General features: G+C 45.7%; 1 protein-coding gene and 1 long non-coding RNA gene across 3 annotated transcripts in view; one reads left to right on the forward strand and one right to left on the reverse strand.

Annotated features, from left to right (window-relative positions):
* LOC135392400 (scoloptoxin SSD14-like) overlaps nucleotides 1-24,232 on the forward strand; it is a 511,073-nt gene that overhangs the window by 112,072 nt on the left and 374,769 nt on the right. The window contains exons 4-5 of the mRNA XM_064623115.1: nucleotides 9,045-9,139; nucleotides 10,417-10,612. Of these exons, the coding sequence (XP_064479185.1) occupies nucleotides 9,045-9,139; nucleotides 10,417-10,612 (291 nt within the window). The remainder of the gene's footprint in view (nucleotides 1-9,044; nucleotides 9,140-10,416; nucleotides 10,613-24,232) is intronic.
* On the reverse strand, nucleotides 14,971-16,589 carry LOC135393105 (uncharacterized). Of its 2 annotated transcripts, XR_010422450.1 has the most exons (4): nucleotides 16,433-16,589; nucleotides 15,955-16,090; nucleotides 15,462-15,859; nucleotides 14,971-15,159 (listed from the first exon to the last, which is right to left on the reverse strand). It is a non-coding gene; the product is annotated as an uncharacterized LOC135393105 (long non-coding RNA). The 2 variants fall into 2 exon arrangements; XR_010422449.1 differs by lacking the exon at nucleotides 14,971-15,159 and having other exon boundaries at nucleotides 15,251-15,859.

Raw genomic sequence — 24,232 nt, forward strand, 5'->3', positions numbered from 1 at the left:
ATGTGGGCATCGTAATTCGGACGTTTCGTTAACGGCAAAACGAAGTGCTATCTGCCTACATCAAGCCTGAAAAAATCTAAAAGACTGATATGTGTTGTCTTTTAGTAACCATTTTTTGAAGTGGGCTTGTAGGCAAAGACTACCTGTTAGCGCACCAGACTCACTTTCGGACATTACAGCTCCGCATGTCACCGAAATTTCGGTTCAGATGCTTGTCTCACATTTGGAACCTCCCGGCCTCAGGTCGTTCTTGTTGAAAGACGCGTTTGGTGGTGGGCAGAAAAAATATAGATGCTGTAAAGATATAAACACCATAATCCAGCTGTCGTCGAAAGCTAGCAGTCTTACGCTCTCTGTGTCGGCAATTATTGCTGGTTATTATTGTAAGAAGATTATTCTGCAATACTCTGAAGCCTGAGGTCTAACGTACTGTTGCAGAGGAAGCATCTTGCTTCCGATCGGATCTTAGCCCTGAGAAAGGGCGCCACGGGCAATAAAGTGCAACAACACAACACAGAACGCAGCAGGCAGGTTGCACTGCCTCACTCGCAAGCGAAGTCATGTCGATCCCTCATTGCGTATAGCAGAAGGATAAAGGCTCAGAGCGTGTTGCCATACCAAACCACGTTCTTACTGGCGCTCCTTCTGGGAGCAGCATTTCTTCAGGCGTGACCAGCAGGCGTGACCATCGACTTCAGCGCAGGCTGCTCTTTTGGCCCGAAGGGGTGCAACACCTACGCACGTACACCTTCTCTAAGCAAGTTCAGTGATCTTAGTGAACATGACCAGCATTTGATGTTCGCACGTGCAAAGCGCGCGCATTTTTCAATCAGTGCTTTGTGCCGAGGCCATTACGCGCTGTACATCCGAAAGTACCGCCAGAAGGTCGCATCAAGGTGCTGTGTCAACCCGTTCGGTAAACACAAGAAGAACATGCGTGGGACAAACATAATACCTTCATTATTGGCTAAGCGCACAGTGTCACTTCAACTGGTCCCTGGAGACAAGCTGTGTCAAAACTGTTACATGGAATGTAACAAGCATGAAGAGGACACCACATCAGGTGAAACTGAACCGGCGTTGAGCCCTGGAACACCATCGGGGAGCCTACAGCAAGACTCACTCCGTTCACTGAACGAATCAATGGGAATCCTTGGTGAAACTCCTGTAAAACGAAAAAGGGCCATAGTACAACGACAGAGATACGCAGAAGCGAAGTTGCGCAAAATAGAGTCCAGGGTAAGAAAAGCTCTAGAGACGTCTCTAGGTATCGGTGTAGCAACGCTGTCGACGTCAGAAGAGCCGTGCCCCATCCTCGTCGCTGATTATATGACCTCACTGCGTGAGTTGAAGGAGAAATTCTCAACAGAAGAGAGCGCATCACGAAGAGCGATTATATTAACGCTGGCACCAGTGTCGTGGTCCAGACAGCAAACCATGGATTACTTCGGGCCGCTTGGTGCGTAAAGCCAGGGACATTAAGAAAACACTGGCGTCCTCAGTGAACCAACATCCGCAAGAGGAAAACAACCACTGGATTGAAACCAAACAATTAGTGAGCGCGGCGATCACAACGATGACGGTTTCATAACATACTGCTTGCCAGGGAAGAAGGATGTCTTAAGGGGACATCAGAAGCACTTGATGCTGACTGGATTAAAGGAAGCTTTCGAGCTGTGGAAGGCCAGCAATCCTGCACAGAAAATTGGTTGGATTTTCAAAGTTCGCTTCTTTGAGACCTTCCTGGTGTGTGCTTGCTGGGAGCCCCGGAACGCATTCTGTGTGCATTTGCAGTTATCATCAGAAACTGATGATGAAACTGATGCTCAACGCAGCAAGGATACAAGAATCCTACAAAGAGCTTCTGTAGTTGATGGTATGTAGTATCTGTGAAGAAAGATGCACGCTGGGCGACTGCCGTGACTGCCCTGGGCATGGAGCGCTTCATGACAAGATTGAAGAACATGTACTCCGAATATTTGAGTTCTGCAACCAGATCATGTACGAGCAGTGGGTAGCTGGGGACCGCGCAACACTGGAAACCTTCGTTGCAACACCTGAAGAGTTTCGTGAGAAACTCATCCATGCACTTCAAGCTTTGAAAAAGCACCACTTTGTAAGTTCTGCGCAGTCCGCATATCTGAAGAGCTTGAAGACAGGCCTTCCGCAAGACAAAGCCGTTGTGCAGCTGCAACTCAGAAGACTACACATATATACCGCAAAATTCCCCGCAATCATTTTACTGGAATACGTCGCAGGCAACATTACACCCCAGTGTAGTATACTTCAAAGATGGAGCAGGTGACCGATTGCAACATTCATCCTATGTCGTCATCTCCGGCTCTCTCACTCATGACAACGCATCTGTCCACATATATTAGAAGGTTTTCATGCAGCACTTCCTGGATGCTCAATCGCATATTAAAATGTTGCACTACTTTTCGGACGGAGCTACCTCACAATAAACAAAACAAAAAACTTCATCAACCTCTGCTTTCATCACGAAGACTTCGGACTTCATGCGACGTGGAACTTTTTCGGAACATCGTATGGGAAAGGTGCTTGCGACGGGATTGGAGGCACAGTAAAGAGACTCTCATCAAAAGCCAGTCTCCAAAAACACTTCGATCGTCAAATTCTAACCCCGTAGGAACTATTTTTGTGGGCTCAAGAGTATCTTCGCAACATTTTCCCATTGTGGGTCTCCTGCTCCAAATTACTGGAAGAACAGACCAGGCTGAAAGGACGTTACGAGAGGGCCAAAGCCATCCCTGGCACACGTGATTTTCATTGCTTTCAGCCGCCCTCCACACACGAGATCAAAGTGCGCGTGACGTCATCCTCTAGTGAAGCAAAAACCTACAAAGTCAGCATGTGCCGATAGTGAATGCCTTCCCCAGTGTGCCCTGTTCAAGAGAAACAGCTATGAACAAAAAAATTTGAGTTCATGAGTGTCTGTAACTAGTTGTGTTTCCTGTCGCGGGTGTAATAAAATATTGCAGATAAACTACGCCATCTATTTCACAGTGCGCGTCTGATTCTGCGCAAGTCCGAAGGGAGTGAGGAGTTACGGAGCCTAGTAAACTTAAAAAGTCACTACTAAAAGACAACAAATATAAGCCTTTTAGTTCTCTCCAGGTTTGATGTAGGCAGATAGCACTTCATTTTGCCATTAGCGAAACGTCCGAAATACGATGCCCACACCACGTTTTTTCCGGTTCAATATTGCGAATTTTGGTAAAATTGCCATATTCGACTAAATATTTCACAGCCTTTCCTTGCACTTAGCAAAATGAACATTTTTTCACGTGTTTGCCATTCCCCAAACTACCAGCTCACCGAGATTCATCTTCCTACCTCGACCTAGTGAGCAGCAAAAAAATGCTGAAGTTCTGGTAAAAATGTATACTTTTAGGCCCCTAGCTCGATAGGAAACACGCTTACGTCTTGGATGTTTCCCATCAAAAATGAAAGAAACATGCTTCCTGTACTCGCTGACGGTGACCGGACCCTTCAGCCGTTTTTCCTGGAGACGTACTCATATGCACCCCACTTTTAGGGCAGGAGTTGACATTCAGCGCCGCCTTGCGCTTCAACCAAACCGAATCTGGCAAAAATATTCTTTGGGCATCTCTATCTCCATGATACCAATCTGAGAAAAAAATAGTGTGAAAATTCGTGATGGTCGAGCCACGCGATTGGATCGCTTCTTGTGGGCAAGAAACGGACATGCAGTAACTTTCACGGAGCGAGCACACGGGCTAGGACAGTGAATTGGCTTGAGCAATGCTGCTCCGTGTTTTATCCGCTACAAATTTTGATATTGACAAGGGAGGAGAAACGGTGTGATCTGAAAAGGCAAGGAGTTAAAGACGAGCTTGTTCCGTGAAAATGGCTTAGAATGTGGTGCGGTGAAAATTTATCGTGGCGAACACGCCTCTCGTGAGGAAATACGGTAGCGTGTATTGCCTACATGAACACGAGTGGAGTCTGTGAAAAGTGAAAATGCAAAAATATTCCAAAAGCCAGGAGAACACATGACTAACAACAAGAAAAAATCTAAAGACTGGCTTGACACAACAGAAAACAATTTACTACAGACGTTTCGTCTCTCATACGGGAGACATCCTCAGTGAGAAACAGAATGAGGGGCGAACACAACCAACAGATTATTTAAGTAGGTCAGAGAACACTCGGGGAGAGGGCCGCGGTTTGCGTTCGACGATGAGGGAGTGCCTCGAATGTGCCACGATTCAAGCAGTTTTCTAGGACCCCATCTGTGTTCCCTGGCCAGAGTCACTGCATTGGGGAAATCGAAAGAATGTCCCGTTGTCCAACAATGATCGGTTAGTTCAGTCTTGAACCGTGTCGCGTTTGTGGAATTGCGTACGTCGCGTTCGTGTGCTTTAGTCTTGTACTGCGTTTACGACCAGTTTCGCCGATGTAAGACACTGCGCACCAGAGCCGTAGCGACGGGGGTGCGAGGGGGGCAGCCGCCCCGGACGCCCTCGGCAGAGAGGCAAGTCCTGGCAGGCTGATTGGGCAGTATAAAGTAGAAATGAAGAGAATTTGAATTTACGGTCCCGACAGTGTAAATGGTCGTTTTCTCTTCTTACAAGGCTCCTGACGGCAGTGAGGTGGGGGGGGGGGGCGCTTCAGATTAGCCCTGCCCCGGGCGCAAACTCGTCTCGCGACGGCTCTGCTTCGCACTCCCGACATTGCAGTCTGTACACTACCCCAGTCGGGGACCCAGGGGGGACGGGGTCTTTTGGCTTAGAGATGAGCGTTCGGAGCTTTAAGCACGTCTTGAAGGCAGTCTTGATCTTTAGCTGCAAAAGTGGTCGGTCGGTCGGAGGAAGTCGGTTATCATGCTCAACCTCGTAAGTGAACTGAATGGTCGGCTCAATGCTATTGAGGATCACAAAGGTGTCGTCGACGTAACGTCGGTAGAATTTGACGTGGTGTGTCTATCGTTGGAACACGGTTTCTTCAACGTACTCCATGACGAGATTCGCCATTGTAACGGACACCCTTCGGACTGCCCATCGGACATCCTTCAACTTGATGGTAGACTTGACCACGGAACGAGAAGTGTGATTGATTCAAGCAGAAACGCAGGTGGATGATAATGTCTTCAGGCGCGAGAGATGTACGCGTGGGAAGGGTGCTGTCGTCACGCAGCCGCGCTTCGCCCACTTTCACTGCAACCGCTGTAGGGACTTTGGTGAAGAGGGATACGACATCAAATGAGACCATCGAGGACTTGATCACGAACTAAATGAAGGAATTCCTTGGAATTGACCAGTGTCAAACCATTCTGCCCGGTGACTGGAGTTATTAGGCCCACAAGGTATTTCGACAGGTTATATGTCGGGGATCCAATAAACAAGACAATGGGCCTCAAAGGACAATCAGGTTTATGGATTTTAGGGAGGCCATAAAGCCTCGAGCTAGAGCCGTCTGAAGAGAACAGCCGTGGGTACGTCGCATCGTCGAGGCGTGCCTTTTTCTTGAGGTCGCGGAGGTGGTTCACCAAGGAGTGTTCAGGCTTCGGGGTGGGGTCACAGGGCAACTTGATGAAATGAGACGTGTCATCAAGGCGCATTTCTCTGCATTTTGGCGTAGTAGTCTTCTTTGTCCAGTATGTCTTTCACTTGTCTGCAGGAAGGATTAACACAGAGTCGTCCGACCGGAGATCGCATGGCGCTGCGTTTTCCTCTCTGGTGAAAGTAAATGTGAAAAGACAGGCACACGTCTCGAAGACTGTGAGCTCACCGATGATCACCGAAACAAAAAGCGGTTTCAATATGGACGCATTTCACGGACACGGAAAACGCCACGTTAGTGTGAAACCGGACTTACGGATTAACTGTTGAAGCAGGATAGGATGCAGCGGCGTGCACGTCGCACTCAGTGCGTAGTGCATTCTTGATTTGACTGTTCTACGGGATGGTTGTGCGTTTGTCTCACTACTCCTACATTCCATTTCCGCTCGATCGCGACATGCCTAAAAATCAGTACACACACTGCTAGATCTGATGTTACAGCTTACGATCATGCATCCTCTGTCATGTATTGTGCCGTGGGTTGGCCATTTGTGGCTCGCTCTACAGAGACTAGTGGGCTCAAATCACCCGTTGAAGTTCATTCTACATCATCGTTGTATGCGTTGCTGTTGAAATAAATTACTGCTGCAACTAATCAGTAGAACTAAATACACGGGTGACATAAGGAATTTAATAAAATCAATACGCATACGCGCGAGTGCCTGCCCAAAATCGCCTACTCAAAAACTGAAATAAAACTTTGCATTAGAATGTGTAAGTGACAGGCGCGGTTACAACACAGACAAACGGGTACCCTATTGGTTAGATTTAGAGCATGCTATCTTGCCTGTAACAGGCAAAAATAGAAATAAAACCCTTAAGCCTTAATAAATAAATAAAACGCCCTTATGCAAAACGCTCCGGCAAGCAAGTGCGAATGTGCAGTAGCAATATGAGCATCAGCGTCAGACCGACGTAGCGAAAGACAGCGATGTCGCAGCGACAAGATGAGTGCGGACACCTCTGGGGTGGCATCTAATGCATTGCTCCGTAGACGAAAGCGTGCTGGGCGAACGCAATGCATTCTGGACAGGTCCTTGTCCCACGTCACAGCAAACGTCAAGGCACACGCGACCTTAAAGATGTCGTTAAAGCGCGACGTTTCGATCACGCCTTTCGATCACGGTAATTATTTTTATCCGATAATCTCGCAGTAAAGCGCGCAGTCTTGCACGTAAGGCATCGTATTGTTGACGACTTCCAAAAATGTGATGACGACCGCGCGTTAGGACCTACTGAGCCGATGCGATGTACTTAAACTAAGTAAAAATGGGGCTACCGTGTTGCGGAAGAAGCACCGCATAGCTGAAGCAGCAAAATGCGTTCATCTCTTGGCTTTATGACGACGGAAATATATCGCTAAGCGGCAAAACGACATGCAAACAAAGTCACATGACCTCAAAATGACGTTTCTATGACGTGCGACCAGGACAAGATGGCAGTTTTGTCAAGAGCACCCGCCTGAGGGTAGTTAGAACAATGGCGGGTGTGTGGCGGACACACGATAATGGCGTCGAAGTAGTTGAAGCGAACGATTTCGTTCGGAGCCGTACACAGTCATTCCAGTTAGTATACCGCTGTGGGATGCCACAACATGAGTGCATTAAGCGAGCTCACGATGTTTGTGTGCAGCGTGAGTGCGATCACAATAATCGCGGTGCTTCGCGTTGCCATGTCAACCTGATAGCAGATTATCGCATAGGTGCTGCCACCCTGTATGAAAACGAGCGGGACTCACACAATCGGCACAATCCGGGACCGTGATTGTCCGTTTCGTGAGTTATCGCACTCTTGAGTTATGAGAGAGTTTTAGTACATTTTACGCGATAGCCTTTGTGTACGGAAGAGATAGCGTTGGTGGTTGTCCGCACTGCGCGAAGCTCTTTTCTGTTGTGGGCGTGCGCAGAACTATCAATGTACGCAAACCTTCCGTATACGCAAAGGCGATAGCGTACGATGCAGTAAAACTCCCTATTTTGCCGAGCTCCGGTCGCCTCGGATCAGCGTACGCCAACACGCCGGTAGCTAATGTTCGCACTTGGATTTTGTGGTCGGCGACTACGCCCCTTCTAGGGATCTACGCTCGCTTCGGTCATATTTGTTCCATTGGCTATCTGTCTTTGCCTGCCCCCACATTGCAAAATGGTGATCGACAGTGGTGAACACATCAAGTGAGCGCTAAGACGAACCAGCCTGAGCCACCGTGAAGAAATAGCACCATGCATACAAGGTGGCCTACGCTTTGGGGGGCTTAACTCCCCCCGTCGCTACGTCCCTGCTGGTATTCGAATGCTCCAAAGTTGGCGTGGTGAGGCATTCTAGTGATGCGTTCATCCCACTATGTCTCATTGGCTTAAGGTGCTACTGTTCCACGCTGCGACCGCTGTTGTTGCTGTTTTCCGGCACGTACACGCTGCGTTCCACAAAATACGTATTTGGTTCGCTTCAACTAGAGTCCCTCTAGTTTCTTGAACATTCTTGAGCGTATCTGATCGCGTCGTAGTATATAATGTGTTGAACATAACACAAGGAGGCAAGCGAGCTGGTGTGCAGATGTAGAAGGCAACATTTCCTTGAGCTTGAGGAAGGACGAGGATGGAACAGCAACAAGACAGGACGAGGCTCAGAAGCGTCCTGCATTGTTGCTGTTTCGTCCTCGTCCTTCCTCGAGCTCAAGGAAATGTTGCCTTCTACATATAATGTGTGTCAAATACCAGTACTTAATTAGGCTGCAGCGTAAACCAGCAGTACAGGGATATCTTTTGCGGATTCACAAGATTGTGGATGTCGTTTTTGCTGCATACAGGGTGTCTATTTTTATGCTTTATAGATTTTTATAAAACAGCTATGAGAACAGCATAGACGTTTTTGCAGTTGACTTATACGGCCAAGCGGACACCCTCTCGAAAAAAGTGTGGAAGTAGAAGATGACTAGTTACCTGAAATTCATTAATGAACTCTTTAATTAGGATATTTCGAGCAAAAGCGAGATAGCAGCGTGTGAGACTATCCTCGTTGAAAGCCTTTACACGTTTAAAAAATCCTGAAACACGCACGTGCATTAAAATATCCATAACGGAATTTTGATATGCAAATGAGCCGAAACCGAAAAAGCGCGCTTCAGCAGCGCATCACCTTCGACGACGGAGGCTTATTCGGCCAGTGGATGAGCACCTACTCCAATCACTTCCATCGCTCCAAATCACGTGGCCGCCTTATGTGAGCACCGTACTCCCTACCTTCACGGTCGTTACGGTTTCCGTTTCGGCTCATTTGCATATCAAAATTCGATGATGGACATTTTAACGCACGTGCGCGGTTCAGGATTTTTTTCTGTAAAGGACAACAATAAACACCCTGTATTGAGTTATGTAACTAGCGCTTTTATATACTATTGCCATACTGCCGTCGATAACAATTCTACCATTTAATTTCCAGGCTAAATAAAAAGGCTACGGTAATCAATGCTCGCGAAACAGCCCCTGCAAATCTTACGGCTAAAATGTTGGAAGCCGAAAATGCGTCAACCATTGGTAAGCAGCATTGTTGTACGCAGTGGCGCTACCGTATTGGCTACTGTTTTCAGTAGCGGAGCAGCGATCCCGCTACAATAAGTAACGGTAACGGAAAAAGTATTTTCGCTACAGATATGGGTAGCGGCAGCGTCTTTCTCCGCTACCGCAGCCTCTATACTTTTTACAGTATCTGGAAGCCGTGGAACAGAGAGAGAGAGAGGAAAGGCAAGATATGATGAAGCATAATTTTTTTCTTCTTTACACTGTATAGGTATATGAGCCACACAAAATGAAGAAATAATATTATTCCTGAGTCAGCGTATGCCGACATGCTTATTAGTGCTCTGTGCACACTTGCTTTGTTCATTGGGGACGGTTTATGTTTAACAAATACCTTGTAAGAGAAGCTGTCGTGTGGCTGGGAGAATGGGAGCAGAGGTTAGACGACAACGTCACAATTCGTGTGAGAGTTGAGAGGCCCTTGAGAGCTTTGATGCAGTATGCCAACATCACTGAGATGACAGTATATTCTTTTTGGATGCGTTGGCCCTAGCGAAAGCATGAGCAAATATTATGCCATTCGTTTGATCTTACTACCTGGTAGCTACTGAATGATGAGTCGATGGGTGGTCGCTTATGATGGCGGTTGCGCCACTTGACCACGATGAGAACTGTTCAATCTGTCAGCAGTTAGCAGACGGAAAAGTTTCAGGTTGGAATTCCTGGATATCTCGAACAAAACACTGCGATTGCGGAAAAAGAGTCTTATATTCGAAACATTCTGTAGGGATAATTACGAAATGCACATATGCGCTATGTGCATTATGTTATGTCTTAAATGCATATCATCTCAGTAGCAGGATCAATATGAAATAATATGCTGGCTACGTAAAGAAACAAATATTGTACCATCTTATAATGCATTGGGCAACGGGATGCCTGCAGTAAGGTGTTGCCTCTATAGAGAGTGGCATAGCGGAAACGTAGCGGCATAGTATTTACTTTACTTTCATGTGGTAGCGGCAGTGGTATCGCGTTACTTTTCCAAATTTGTAACGACGCTATTGCGCTACTCGTTTTGTGGAGTAGCGGGTAGCGCCACTCCCTTACTACTTTTTGGTAGTTGGTACAACACTGGTAAGCAGTTCCTTTCCCGTTCGATCTAGTATGTACTTCGGCAGAATGCGTTTGGTACTGTTTCCATCTTACAGTATTTTGAACTTAACGTTTGAAGCATAGCAATGCATGTGTATGTTGTTGACGCCCCATGATACACTTCTAATGACGTCTTCCAGGGCCTCTATCGACGGGAGTACCCAGCTTCCTAAGCGGTCTGGATAGCCTTTTGAAGGCAACCAAGAGCAAAGTGAAATGGAACGATCTAGTGGCTGACGCGCTCTACTACGCAAAGAAAGGCGTTATTGTCTCCAAGGAGCTAGCAAATGACATACAAAGGAACGCCAAAACTATCAATGCGAACATGGACCTAAAGTAGGTGTCAAATAGCTTCATGCAGTCACGTCATCAGAGGGACACTCATACCAATGCGCTGCCACACTAAGATTTTGGTTAGCGTCGCGGGACCTTGTTAACTTACAGCACTGACAGTTGTGAGAAGTCGTGGTCGAAGCCGCGGTCAGGGGCCTCGAACTCAAATGGAGTCGCATTGTCCTTAGACCACATCATGGAAGGCCACAAAGACGGTAATTACCATAAATACGTCGATATATCATACAATGAAAAACATACACAAAAATTGAAGTACGATTAATGTAATTAATGCGGCGGAAATGCGTCAGCATTAGACATATTAGAAACCCTCCTTTCGTTGTTCCTCTGTTTCGGCTTGACGACGTCGCCGCATAGCCTCCGCATTCTTTCGGCGATAGTCATCTACATCGGGACCACACCACATCCATTTTATAAACCCCGCACGAGCACATTCACATAGCTATACATGTCCGAACGTGCCCAGGAGCAAACGCCAACTACACAGCGAATTTTGGCCTCACGCCAACATCACGAGCTCCTCCGCTTGACGCCCTTTCCATTCTCCTGTACACCGACGGACGACACCGAATTTTCGTTCGCAAGACCGTTGTAATGCATTGGAGCCGGACGGTGTGTGCAGAATGCATTGCTGAAAGGTTCCACTGGACACACGAAGAGAAATAAACAAGCTGCCTTTCAAATTGTGTACTCAAAATATGAAAAGCGATCCGAGAAAGATATGTAGTCCTTCACAAAGGAGTACGATAATGTTCAGGAACACTCGTATCTCGTATTATCTCGTATTTACAGACTATATTGCTGTCTCGACTCACGGTTGGAAAATACATGAAAAAAAAAAAAAGATCAGAGAAAAACAGCTAGCTTTTTCTCTGTTACTAGGGCACTTTAACGTGACTGCTAAGAAATTAACATAGCATAGCATTTTTACATAACTGTGCTGTTTTAATGTGTCACTATTTGACTGAGTGTGACAATTAAATGAACTCCTCTTAATCCTCACGTCAGCTAATGTGCTAGTTTACCAAATTACACGAGAATACGAGGTTGCCGTATCCTTAACTTTGCGAGGTTCATGAGCTACAAGAAGCGCTCACATGCCATGTATTCTGCCTAACGAGGATAGAGACAGCAGACGCCGGGCAAGGCTGAAAACAATGCCTAAAAAATCTCGTTTTATTCCTAATTCTTCATTAAACTTTTGGAGAGTGCAGCTTAGTTCTCTTTGGTGGCCAAGAACCAGCGGGCCATAGAATAACTGTTTGAGAGCCCTGGTTTAATACAATCTTTGAAAAATCACGTCATTTCCCGTCCTTTTTGACGATAAAACTCAGGGCAAAACAATGTTTATTTGTATATATATTTCGAAAATAATAATCGTCAGAGGGTTCTTGGGAGTCTCGAGCTCCTAACCTGTAAATATAAAAGCAATGAAGTAAGTACCAGCAGTGGGTTAAAGCGTCCGCTCGTTGGTGGTAGCCATGGTGGTCGTGCTGAGTGGAGACTGGGAGGTGGTGGGATAGAATCCTAGCACCGGCTGTGCTATCTGAGGTTTCCCCTGTGTTATCCGACAGACTTTGCACAGTAATTTCTGCACAGATCCAGCCCAGATCCGGCCCAGATCCACAGATCCGGCCCAGGTCGCATACTAGCCCCTTCTCTTTCTTTCTTCATCTGTCCACGTCTGTACTCTGAGCAAGGGCCACGGTTGCTTCGAGGCGCTGACGCGGAATATAAGATGGGACTAGGTCTAACAAAAATATGCACTGTGAAAGTCATAATCGTCTTCATTTTGCCCGGACCATCGGGAAAAACTGAGACAACATAAGAGTATGGACTGCACCAGTTGGACCTTGCAATGCAAGCAAGCAAAGCGATCTTGATGGGCGCCTGAGCAATCCCAGTGAGCCCTATTACCCATCCGCTTCCGCATACGGCGCACTGATCTTTTGCAAACAAGACACCGCCAGTCTTGTGAGGCATCGTCGTTCTTCACATCGCAAATCAAATGCTGTTTGTCTCTCGTATGTTCGAAACATCACAGACTATGAGTGAAGAAAAAGTTAATCACGAACAAGCATTAAGTCACTTAAGTGACACATAGCCACTTCATGACCGCTGCATATTCTTACGTAAATAAATTATCAAAAAGTAACAGGACGATTATGATTGTGTAACGCGAATTTGGATGAATGTGGATACTTTTACTGCTGATGTATGCAGAACTGCTTCAGAGTGGCGAGTACTGCCTCGTTATCTGTGAAGTGAGTGGTGATATGATCGATATTCTGACGAGGTCTCGGCTTTGGAAGACCAGATCAATGCAGGTCTGTGCCGAGGTTGTTACAGCCCCTGTCCTGGTAGCCATTTCCAGCATCAACGCTACTTGTAGACCAGCGATAAAGCAGGTGGATTTTGTGACGATGTTAAAGCCTCTCAGCAGCAGTATCGGCGATGCCACGTGGACTGCAAAGGCGTAGGTGAGGTATGTTATAACTCGCGGAACTGTGGCGGTGGGGGTAAAGTAGGCGGCTACGACGATGAGTACACCGCACACACCTCATCCACGTCTCTGTAGTCACCAAAGAGGTCTAGGGGTGAAGCGTCGACCCCATATCGCATGTCGATGGCCCCTCCGACATATACACGAAGGAGTTCCTTCATATCGCATTCTGTCCTCTTTTCCACAGTCTCCCTCTCCAGTCTTCTCCTCTCACCCGTTCACCACCTCTTACTCCTTCCTTCTAAGGACGCCGCCGACGCCGCGATCTCTAGAAGAACGAGTCTGTAAAATGAACACTTCAACTTCTCCTCCTCCTTCACGGATGCTGGCAGAGTTACAAACCTAAAATTTTTCCTCTTCTTCTTCCTCCTGAGGACGACGCCGACGCCGCGATATCGGGAAACACGGCGCTAACAACTGTCGCTGTAAAACCAGCACAGTGGTATACGATGGATGAGAAACTCGACCCTAGGTGCCATGTTCGATCCCCCACAGCGTCTAGGCCGACTTCGTTCGCGATTTTTTTCATGCGCGCAGTGGGTTGCGCGTGGGGCGGAGGGCTGCCCGTGCGCTTACCGCTGGGCAGAGCGTCGGCGCACATTTTTCAACCGGAGCCGACTTCGTTCGCAAATTTTTTCTGTGCGCGGTGGGTGCCGCGTGGGCGGAGGGCTGTGCGTGTGCTTACCCGCGACCATTTTTCAGCCTGGGGCGACTTCTTCCGCGATTTTTCCATCTGGGCCGACTTCACTCACAAATTTTTTCCGCTACAACAGCTGTGGAGTGGGTGGTTTACATGCAAATACAGATGTGCAAAGGACATCCATACACAAAAATACAAGTGGAAATATATATATTAATACCAATGGTGTAATGACAATCTGTGAAGGAGAAAAACCCAGCAAAAAAACAAACAAAAAAAACCTGAACCAGAAGAAACACAATACAATACGATACACATAATAAATAATATGCTTACTTATTACAGGCACGATACAATGGCACTCAAGAGGTATCAAACAGAAAGAATCAAACACAATATTTTTTATTAACTGTAATCACACACACAAGTTTCAATGAATCGGAATTAAAATGGAATAGCACATTTATTCAAAGAAGATAATGTTAATCAATATGATTACAATCAAAATTACAAGTTTTATTATAAAAAGTCTGAGACGTGACCACCATCATTGCAATAGTAGGGTTTTAATTTCAATTACAAGTGCCGATAGATGTGCCCAGCAGAGACCCTGGAAGACCATGGGACACATACGATAGGAACGACACGAACACAAGAGGAAATGAAATCTATAACAAAGGACACTACGCCTAGTTAAAGAAAATCTCAATCATTACAATTAGAATCAACTTACAAGTTTTATTATAACAAGTCTTAGTCGCGATCACTATTATTGCAACATTCAAGGAATAGTAAAGTGAAATTTGACCCCCGTGTGTGCAACCTGGGGCGTTTGCATAAAGCGGTTTGAGATCGATCTCACACCTGAGTTGGATCTCAAGCTCGCCCTCATCGTCTAAGTCAGTTGCATTAAGCACATTTGAGCATGACGATGAGATCACATACATGTGATAATTAGTATATAATAAATTGAATGAAAATATCTACACATAGAAAAATATTGAAGTAAATGCAATGCAGATGCAATGCAATGCAGATTTATTTGATATGAATACTTCGTGATCATCTCAATTACATTTTCAGGCATTATATAAATTCTGTTCACGTAGTACAACTTTACTTGTGCATTATTGTTCACATTTCTATCTCAATTCAATGCAAATGCTTCTCATTCTGCGATTATCTACACGCGTTGACCTACAGACCATCATATGATATATGTTGATCTCCGACACAGGGCTATCGGACGACTCAAACGTAGGTTTCACTGCCTGCATGGCGAGTTGCGGATGGCCCCTGACCGTTGCTGCACCATAATAGTAGCCTGCTGTGTGTTGCACAATATTGCAAAGATTTTTCCAGGACATGAGCTAGTTGAAGCCATTCCTGAGGTGATAGAAGAGGATGGACTTGTAGGTAGAGAAGATGGAGTAGATGTCAGGCGAGCGAAAGTGCAAGCACATTTCAATTAGGCAAGTTATGATTTATTGTCATAAATCAAGTTATGTACACTGAGTGTTTGTCACATGCAATACCTATCTTGCACCATCTACATTTGAGATGAGGAGAGCACACCCCTCTGCATCTTTCCTATTTCGAATCGTAAACGCTGCTGTTTAAGGTGCTCAGTCTCTGAAAGTGCCTTGTAATATTCACCTATCAGTCTATTCTGCTGCAAGGGTGCTTACCTATAACACGACTAGTCCTCTTTATTTCTTGCAATGTTGCTATTGCCTCTTGCATGGCAGCGCTCTTTACTTCAAGGTATTCCTTTTCCTTTTCCAGAACACTTACATACGAGGAAGTCGCCATGGCACTTTGAGGGAGTGGATGTACTCTATGTGCACTTCCAATATCTTGGTTGGATGGAGACGAAATGCGTTGCTCAGCGCATTGTTGGGAGCTGCTTCCATTCTGTTCCCAGTGAATAGTGTTTTCGGCACTTGTGCTTGGAGGCATTAAATGTGTATTTGTGTCACTGAATGCCCTTGCATTTGTACTGTCTACTATGTCATATGTTAGAATGACTGTGTCTCCTTCCTGCTGTGTGTCACTTGACAGCAAGGTGTGCAGCTTTGCGTCATCCCTATAGAAACAGTAATTAGACACAGAGTTACTGATACAGAAAGGGAGACGCATGTGGAGGCACAAACATAAAAGGGGAAAGTTTGGGAAGCTCACATTCTTGGTGGCTGCTATAAGCGAACAATACAGAAATGCAGCTTAGGCCCCTTGGCAAACAGTAGCGCATACCACTCCATGCTTGCCGGTACATCAAACTCTTACAACTAGGTATTGTATTTGGTAATGGTAAAATCTAAATAGAAAGACACACATCGTAACTACTTGCAGCATTAATGCCGACTTTGTCATTTCAGTCACATAATTTATCTTGCACTCCACAGAACAGTGGCTATGAATGGGGAGGTTCTGTTATCAGTAAAACCAGTAGAAAACAACTTCATTGTGTAAAGCACACATGATTTGATTAGATTTTGAGCAAAAAATAGAATGGAGATTTTGGCTTAATTAGTGTGACGCCCGCAACTCCACATTACTTGCACACACACACATGCATTAAACTACACTAGAAAGGAATAATGAAATAATGTGTCCAATACAAGGTAAAAACTGTAAACTTATTAAATAGCACACTCACCTCCCGTCAATTCCACCAACAATACCTCCCAGAATAGGTGAATTCTCACCAGGGACGTCCAGCGTTGCTCGCGTAGTACCGGAAGGGCTGGCATGCTACCTCCTGCACTTAAAGGAGAATGTATACTAACTGTACATCACTTCACACTATGCAACAATGCACACAATGCTTGCCTGTAGTGTTCTGTAGCGTCTTCATTTTTGCTACTTCTTCTTTGCTTCGTTGAAGCAGGTATATCCACTACTTTTTAGCTTTTTCGGGCGTCCTCTTTGATGTTGGATGCCTACAGTTTAGTACAGCGACAATCTCTTCCCATGCTTTGCATTTAGCTGCTTTAGTCGTCGAATTTGAAAATTTAGATCTAATAACGTTCATTCATTTTTCCACTTCGCGTACCAACTGTAACTTCTGCTCCTCTGTCCAATTTTGACTACGCTTTGCCATATTGGAATTGTTCAAAAACCGATCGACCAAATGCAGACGACATGTAGCCGTCTGCAAGAACAACAATACAGCGCACGAAGTTTGGCATTCATTTTATTGAAATGAATGGCTTCACATTGCTGTGAATATAAGCTCAATTGCTCAGTCCCACAACGCAAATAATTACTTGCAAGCTTCGCCATTCCACCTCTATTCACCAAGTATGCGAAGCAGACAATGGCAGCCACCGTCCTCGCAAGAGAATCTGCGCATGCAAGATCTCGGCGGCGGCGATGCAGGAGCTTCATTAAGGGTGGATCCCATAACAAGCGACACATGAAGTTTTAATTAATCATTTTCTTATTAAGTGAATAGCACAGACGCAGAGAGATAGCACATATAATGGGAAACAACACAACACGATCAACAGCTAGCACTAATACAGATCCAAACCCGCACATCCTCCAACACACAAACAGATACATGCAGGAAAAATAATTGCGAAGCCATCCATAAAAAACAAACATTACAAATTTAATACCGTGACTAGCACAGGCTGAAGAACAGAGGCAAACAATAGCGAATGCTAATAGAGAGCAGAGAACCAAATCGGAGCGAACTGGTTTCACTAAGCGGAGCATTCTCCAACACGTAAACAACAGAGGAAAGTTTATCATTTGAAACACTATAAAATCATACTCGTCATCTAATCTAATCGAGTACTACACAATTCGAATTCGAATCGAATATTCTAACGGACACTACAAACCTTACATTGATATAGGTATCCAACACAGAGAAAATAGACATGGTACAACCAGGCCAGCTATCTTTCGCTTTTCCCTCAAAGCTGGGAGACAATCTCTCTATATATATATACAGCAAAAACGAAGAAACCGCACATCCTTTGTCAGTCCAAGGGGTGGGGGTCACTGTGTCTCTCTTTCGCGTTCTTTCCTCCACAGGGGAATATTCTGAAGACAAGCCAAGTTGTACAGTGGCAATATGTTCTATCAATTATCGCAAATAGATGCTATCATTATTCAACTCTGAGGAATAATATAAGAATATATAATATTATAAAATATATAATATATAATATAATATCATAAGAATTCTATCAAAAGATCCAGTAGCAAGCAAAAAGTAAAACAGACATCAATATCAGAGCAAAGCGGTTTTAGACAAGCATTTTCTAAACAAGCGAGAAATATTATGCTAACATCAACGAAAACAATACTCAATCAAAACGAGAAACATTGCAAATTTAATTAATGTATTTCAGATTTTTGTAATATCTTACAACAGAAAGTTTTACATAGATGAACCACACAGAAACAGCATGTCTGAAATGCAACTCAGAAATATGAGGCGTTCCAACTGAAAGATTATTTTTATTAACGTCAATCGAGTGAACAAATTAAACAAATGCAAATAAAACAAATAAGACAATAATTACTTCAGGCAGTCATTTTCTAAGCAAACGAGAAATATTTAAACGTTTCCTACAGAGGAAACCAACAGACACAACTATCATGCATACATAATGCCCAAATTCACAGAATATCAATCGAGTGAACATCAAAAACAAAGTCAAAACAATATTTAATTCGACAAATAATTTCTATGCAAGCAGCATGAATATACCGCAGAATCTGTACTCAAAACTTGTCTTTTTCAATGAACAAACGGGATCAACTAGTGGATTCAAACAATAAACGGAGAGTGAAAGCCGACGACCATAAACTTCACCCACGTCAAGGTAGGGAGGGGAGGATTCTCGACGACCATGAACGTGGTCTTGTACACAGAGTCATTGAAAGCACACGTTTTTTTTTTCCTTACAATTGAAATATTTTTGTACATCAATTTCCATAATTTTCATGGCGACACGGACGGATATTAATAACATTTCTAAACCAGATAGCTTAACAATTTTTTAACAATAAAATGAGCTTAGATATGCTTTTAATTAAGTGTAGATGCGCACTTGAAAACAAAACAAACAAGGAAGCATCAGCGAAGGGATGGACGGATTTTGTACTCGTTACCATAAGTCATCGGAGGACATGATAAAAAACTGCTCCGAAAAAGAAGAGCCGCGAAATGATTTCACCGCATTTCAATACGTCCTAGACATGGTCGTATTCGGAGATATGGTACAAATTACAGAATTTATGGTACAATAATTTGTATGCCGAATCTACAATAGTTATAAAAACATTTGCACGTCAACATCGGAAGGACCACTAGGATTGATGGTGAAGTTTGTAAGGTTGGCTAACGAAGAATTGAAATACTGTAGACAAGATAATTGCAATGGGCATTGCGTTAATCAAGAAAGCAATGAGAACAAATTATCATGTACAAGCAGTCTATATCGCACGATTCATTACGGACTTGTTGAAATTACACCTAATCATTGACATGGAAAGTACATAAAAAATCTTATCATGACAAGAAAAAAAATATAATATACATATAAACAAGAAAATGATATTTGATGTGGAGTTTACGTTTTACCTCATTATGAGCTAAATAGCTATAAAATTAAAGTAGGCCCTTTCCATTTGTTGTGCCCATATTGCCACGAATCATCATCGCGAAACTTCCAGGGCAGACACGAAACGATACATCTCATACCGGCGCATGCTGAAGAAGAAGCAAGAAGCTGTTTCTAGACTTTTCGGCGCGACGCTTAAATGCTTGTGCGCTCCAAGCTGAAGCATTCATTCTTTGGACTCAGTTGTGTTCAGAGAGCTATTACTCTTGTGTTTTGCTACCAAGTAGTCTAATAAACCGTTCGCTGTTTATGCGACGACACGCCGACTTATTTCGCTTCGTGACATTTCTGGTGGAGGTGCGCGGCATCCCTTGTCCAACGGCCTGGAAGACCAACTGCGACAAAGCAGAAGACAGCTTGGTCTGCCTGCAGAAGTCGGTCCATTAGAACCCCCTAAACGCAAGAAGAAGATGACTGCGGAGACCAGTACCCAAGTGGCGCAACCTGTTGCCACGCCCATAGCCCCTGCACGGTCGCCGAAGACATTCAGCGGGGAGTATTACGACGACGTGGACGATTGGGTCGACCACTACGGGCGGATCGCCAAGTTCAACAACTGGAGTGACGACCAGAAGCTCGTCAACGTCTATTTCTCCCTGGAAGGCACCGCGAAGACATGGTTCGAGAACCGGGAGACTTCGCTCACGTCCTGGGACGTTTTCAAAAGCAAACTCCGCGAGGCGTTCGCTTTTCAACAACGAGCTGAACGCGCTGAACATGTGCTCCAGAGACGTATCCAGCTGCCAAACGAAAGCATTACAGGCTTCGTCGAAGATATGTTGCGGCTCTTCCGGCGAGCTGACCCCAAAGCATCCGAGGAGAAGAAGGTTCGGCGACTCATGAGGGGCGTAAAAGAAGAGATGTTTAGCGCCCTGTCCCGGGATCCACCCGCCACGACCGACGCTTTTCTGGACGAAGCCGTCCGCATTGAGAGGACCCTGCTCTCTCGCGCTACCGTCGACCAACGACACCAGGGCTACGAGGCTTTCTCCACGACCGCTGGACTCGACGTCGGATCGCTCAGACAGCTGATTCGAGAGGTGGTACGCGAAGAAGTACGAGATCTCCTCTGTCCTGAGAAGGCTCAAGACCCTTTGTCTTCGATCGGTGCGATCATCAAGAACGAGGTTCAGCAGGCAAGTAAAGCAAGCAGGGCCGTCCCTGCCTGTACGGACGGCCGTTCAAGGTGGTAACAGACCACCATTCTCTGTGCTGGCTGACTGGTTTAAGGGACCCCTCAGGACGCCTCGCGAGATGGAGCCTCCGATTACAGGAGTATGACGTAGCCGTAATTTACAAGCAGGCTAACACAAGAAATTCTTCGACTCAGCCACACCGCTCACCGGAGGACAACGGCGTACCATCCGCAGACAAACGGGTTCACCGAAAGCCTAAACAAAACTCTTGCCGACATGATCTCGATGTACGTCGACGTCGAACACAAGACATGGGACGAAATACTGCCTTACGTCACGTTCGCCTATAACACGGCTGTCCAGGAAACAATGGGATTCACACCGTTCCACCTTGCACGCGGCCACGACGCATCGACTATGCTGGACGCGATGCTGCCCCACGAACCCAGTGATGTGGAAGACGCTCTGGACTTCACACAGCGAGCAGAAGAAGCCCGCCAGCTGGCCAGACTACACATTGGTCAACAACAACGCGTCGGTGAAAGAAGATACAATTTGCGCCGACGAGACGTACGCTTCAGTCCATGCGACTTGGTATGGGTTTGGACGCCGATTCGACGACGAGGCCTGAGCGAGAAGCTACTGAAGCGGTACTTCGGTCCCTACAAAGTACTTCGACGCATTGGAGACCTGGATTACGAAGTGGTACCTGAGGGCAGCGTTCCCTCTCGACAACCCCCGAGGACTGAAATAGTTCACGTCGTTCGACTCAAGCCGTACTACAGCAGGTAGCGCTGAAGACTGGCTGGAAGAAGACAACATGACAAAAAAAAAAAAAAAAGAGAAAAAACGGCATCGAGACGATGCCACGCCTACGGAGGGGGCAATGCCACGAATCAAAATCGCGAAACTTCCAGGGCAGGCACGAAACGGTACGTCTCATCCGAGCGCATGCTGAAGAAGCAGCAAGAAGCTTCCAAACATATCGCCTGCTCTCTGGGAAACGCACGTGCTGTTTCTAGACTCTTCGGCGCGACGCTTAAATGCTTGTGCGCTCCAAGCTGAAGCATTCATTCTTTGGACTCAGTTGTGTTCAGAGAGCTACCACTCTTGCTACCAAGTAGTCTAATAAACCGTTCGCTGTTTATTCGACGACTCGCCGACCCATTTCGCTTCGTGACAATATGCTATGACACTAAGAATAGGGTGATAGTTTTTCAGTGTGTCTTCAGGAAACCTCAGGTACATTTTGTGAATTGGATCTACGTTTATGTGTGACTTGTGCTTGCTAACCTGTGCTAATATTGCTTATTATAATTAATATTACATATCTTCCATTGTGCTTATGCGTCGTGCTCGTGATGCATTTGTCGTTGCTCATGAATAAGAGAGGTAGTCCAGCTATTTGAGAAGTATACACCGTGTAATTTACGTAATTCACAAAATACCATAAGCTTTCGCAAAAAATTAGTCCCCCCTATCCTCCGCTCGTTCCTGCTGTCCTCTCTCCATCTGTCCACAACTGTACGGCGCTCATAGCCACGGTTGCTTCGCGGCGCTAACATGGAATTAAAAGAAAAGGTTAGTGACTTTCTTTTGTAAACAAAGATTGAGGTATCATGCCTCTAAATTTCAATGAGGGATTGTGTTCTCGTTCCAGCCCATTGTGGTGTCGTGGGGAACGAGCAGGCCGACAGCGCCGCAGAAGTAGCACTCTCGTATCGGAAACGGACCAATATTGTTCTGCTGAGGGGTGACCGCCGTTCAATAGACAAGTTCACAAAATCCCAGAGTGCTTTGCGCCGCTTTGAACGGTGGGAGTTTACTAATACGAGAGAAACGGGTGACATCCAAACTGTTCCGATTTCTCCCCTACCGGTCCATTGTCCACGACGTGTCAAGGTCAGTGAAAGCGAAATGTGAAGGATTATTCTTCGTTCCCCCGCTCAGCAAGCGCCCAAGATGCAAGGCGTGCGCAAAGAGCATTGGGATTTTCTGAACTCGTCTATTCTCCGACGCCTAGTGACACCCCTGGCTTCCCGCCAATGGACAACCGACATTCTTCCCCCCTCTATGTTGAGCAGAGTTGATCCAACGCTCGCTTTCCGCATGCCACGAAACGCATCTCGTCAAGATGCTGCAATAATCCGCTGAATGCGCCTCGATGTGGTCTTTACAGCTCAGTGGCGTTACCACTTGAGTTGACACAAGTTGACTCTCCCACCTGCTGCCACTGTGGTAGGCTTGAGGATCTGGAGCATATTCTTCTTCATTGCTCCCACTACGAACCTTCCCGAACCATACTCTCCGAGTCTCTTCGTCAGCTGGACTCTCGCCCCTTCTCCCTATCGAAATTGCTTGGTTCGAGGCCTAATCTAGCCCAGCAACGCTCTGCGCTCAAAGCTCTTCTGACATATCTGGACACCATCGGACTTCGATCGTTATTGTGACGGGGCTCGTTATTTTATTCCCCACATTCCCACCAGCAATGGGGTAGAGTATCGCCTGCGCGCGATGAACCTTCCCACTCTCCAAAGCCTAAATACAGTTGTTGTTATCGTTTCTCGTTGTGATTGAGTATTGTTTTCGTTGATGTTAGCATAATATCTCTCGCTTGCTTAGAAAATGCTTGTCTAAAACCGCTTTGCTCTGATATTGATGTCTGTTTTAGTTTTTGCTTGCTACTGGATGTTTTGATAGAATTCTTATTGTGTTCCTCAGAATTGAATAATGCTACCGTCTATTTGCGATATTTGATCAATAAAATATATTGCCACTGAACAAACTTAGCTGGCTTAGAATATCCCCCTTTGGAGGAAAGAATGTGAAAGAGAGAGAGAGACAGTGACCCCCACCCCTTGGAGTGACAAAGGATATGAGGTTTTTTCGTTTTGGTTGTATATACCGGGTGTTTCAGTTAAATCTCCGGGCTAAATATTTCGCGAACAGGTGCACCAATCGACGAACTTCCTTTTTTACAAGTATCTGTCCGATACCACCTGCAAACTGCGCACCGTGTGAATGAGTGGGAGGCGCTCATTATCAATCCCAAAACTCGCGGTCACCCCCCCCCCCCCCCCCCCCCCGCCGGCGCACTCCGTTACTATACTCAGCCGCTATGCGGGAAACGGCCTTACAGGATGTGAATTCAGTAGGAGACAGCGTTTATGCCAATTAACAGCAAAACCGAATAAAATTTTTGAGATGTCATCGTCTAATAGAGAAGAACACCATGTAAAGAACCCCTGGAGACATGAAAGGCGCTTGCAGAATATAAACCTAGTGCACCCTGGCCAAATGAATTTTAATGCATTGCGCCTATGGGGATTCCGTTGATTTTTGTACATCGCCCATGTTTAGACTACGATTTTTCGACAAAGGCAGTCAAATTCTGGAAATGTCATCGCCTATTTTCGTTCAGTATGTTCTCCAGGCCACATACCAGCCACGGCACGATGTGTGAGTGTTAATCCTGATGCACCCAGGGCCTTCAAAGTTGCGACTCAGACAGGGTTCCCCTCCTAGGCGCTCGACGGACTAAGTCCAAGTATTATCGTAATGCGCATGCGGCGAGACTGCACGATTCGTCTGAAGGAGTTCGAAAGGCGGACGGTCATTTTTTCCGGAGCTCGAAACGGCTGACAGAATGGACAACTTTGCGTTGAGGGAGTAATATAC

This window comes from Ornithodoros turicata, chromosome 4 (genome assembly GCF_037126465.1).
Source record: "Ornithodoros turicata isolate Travis chromosome 4, ASM3712646v1, whole genome shotgun sequence".
NCBI classification, from domain to species: Eukaryota; Metazoa; Arthropoda; class Arachnida; order Ixodida; family Argasidae; genus Ornithodoros; species Ornithodoros turicata.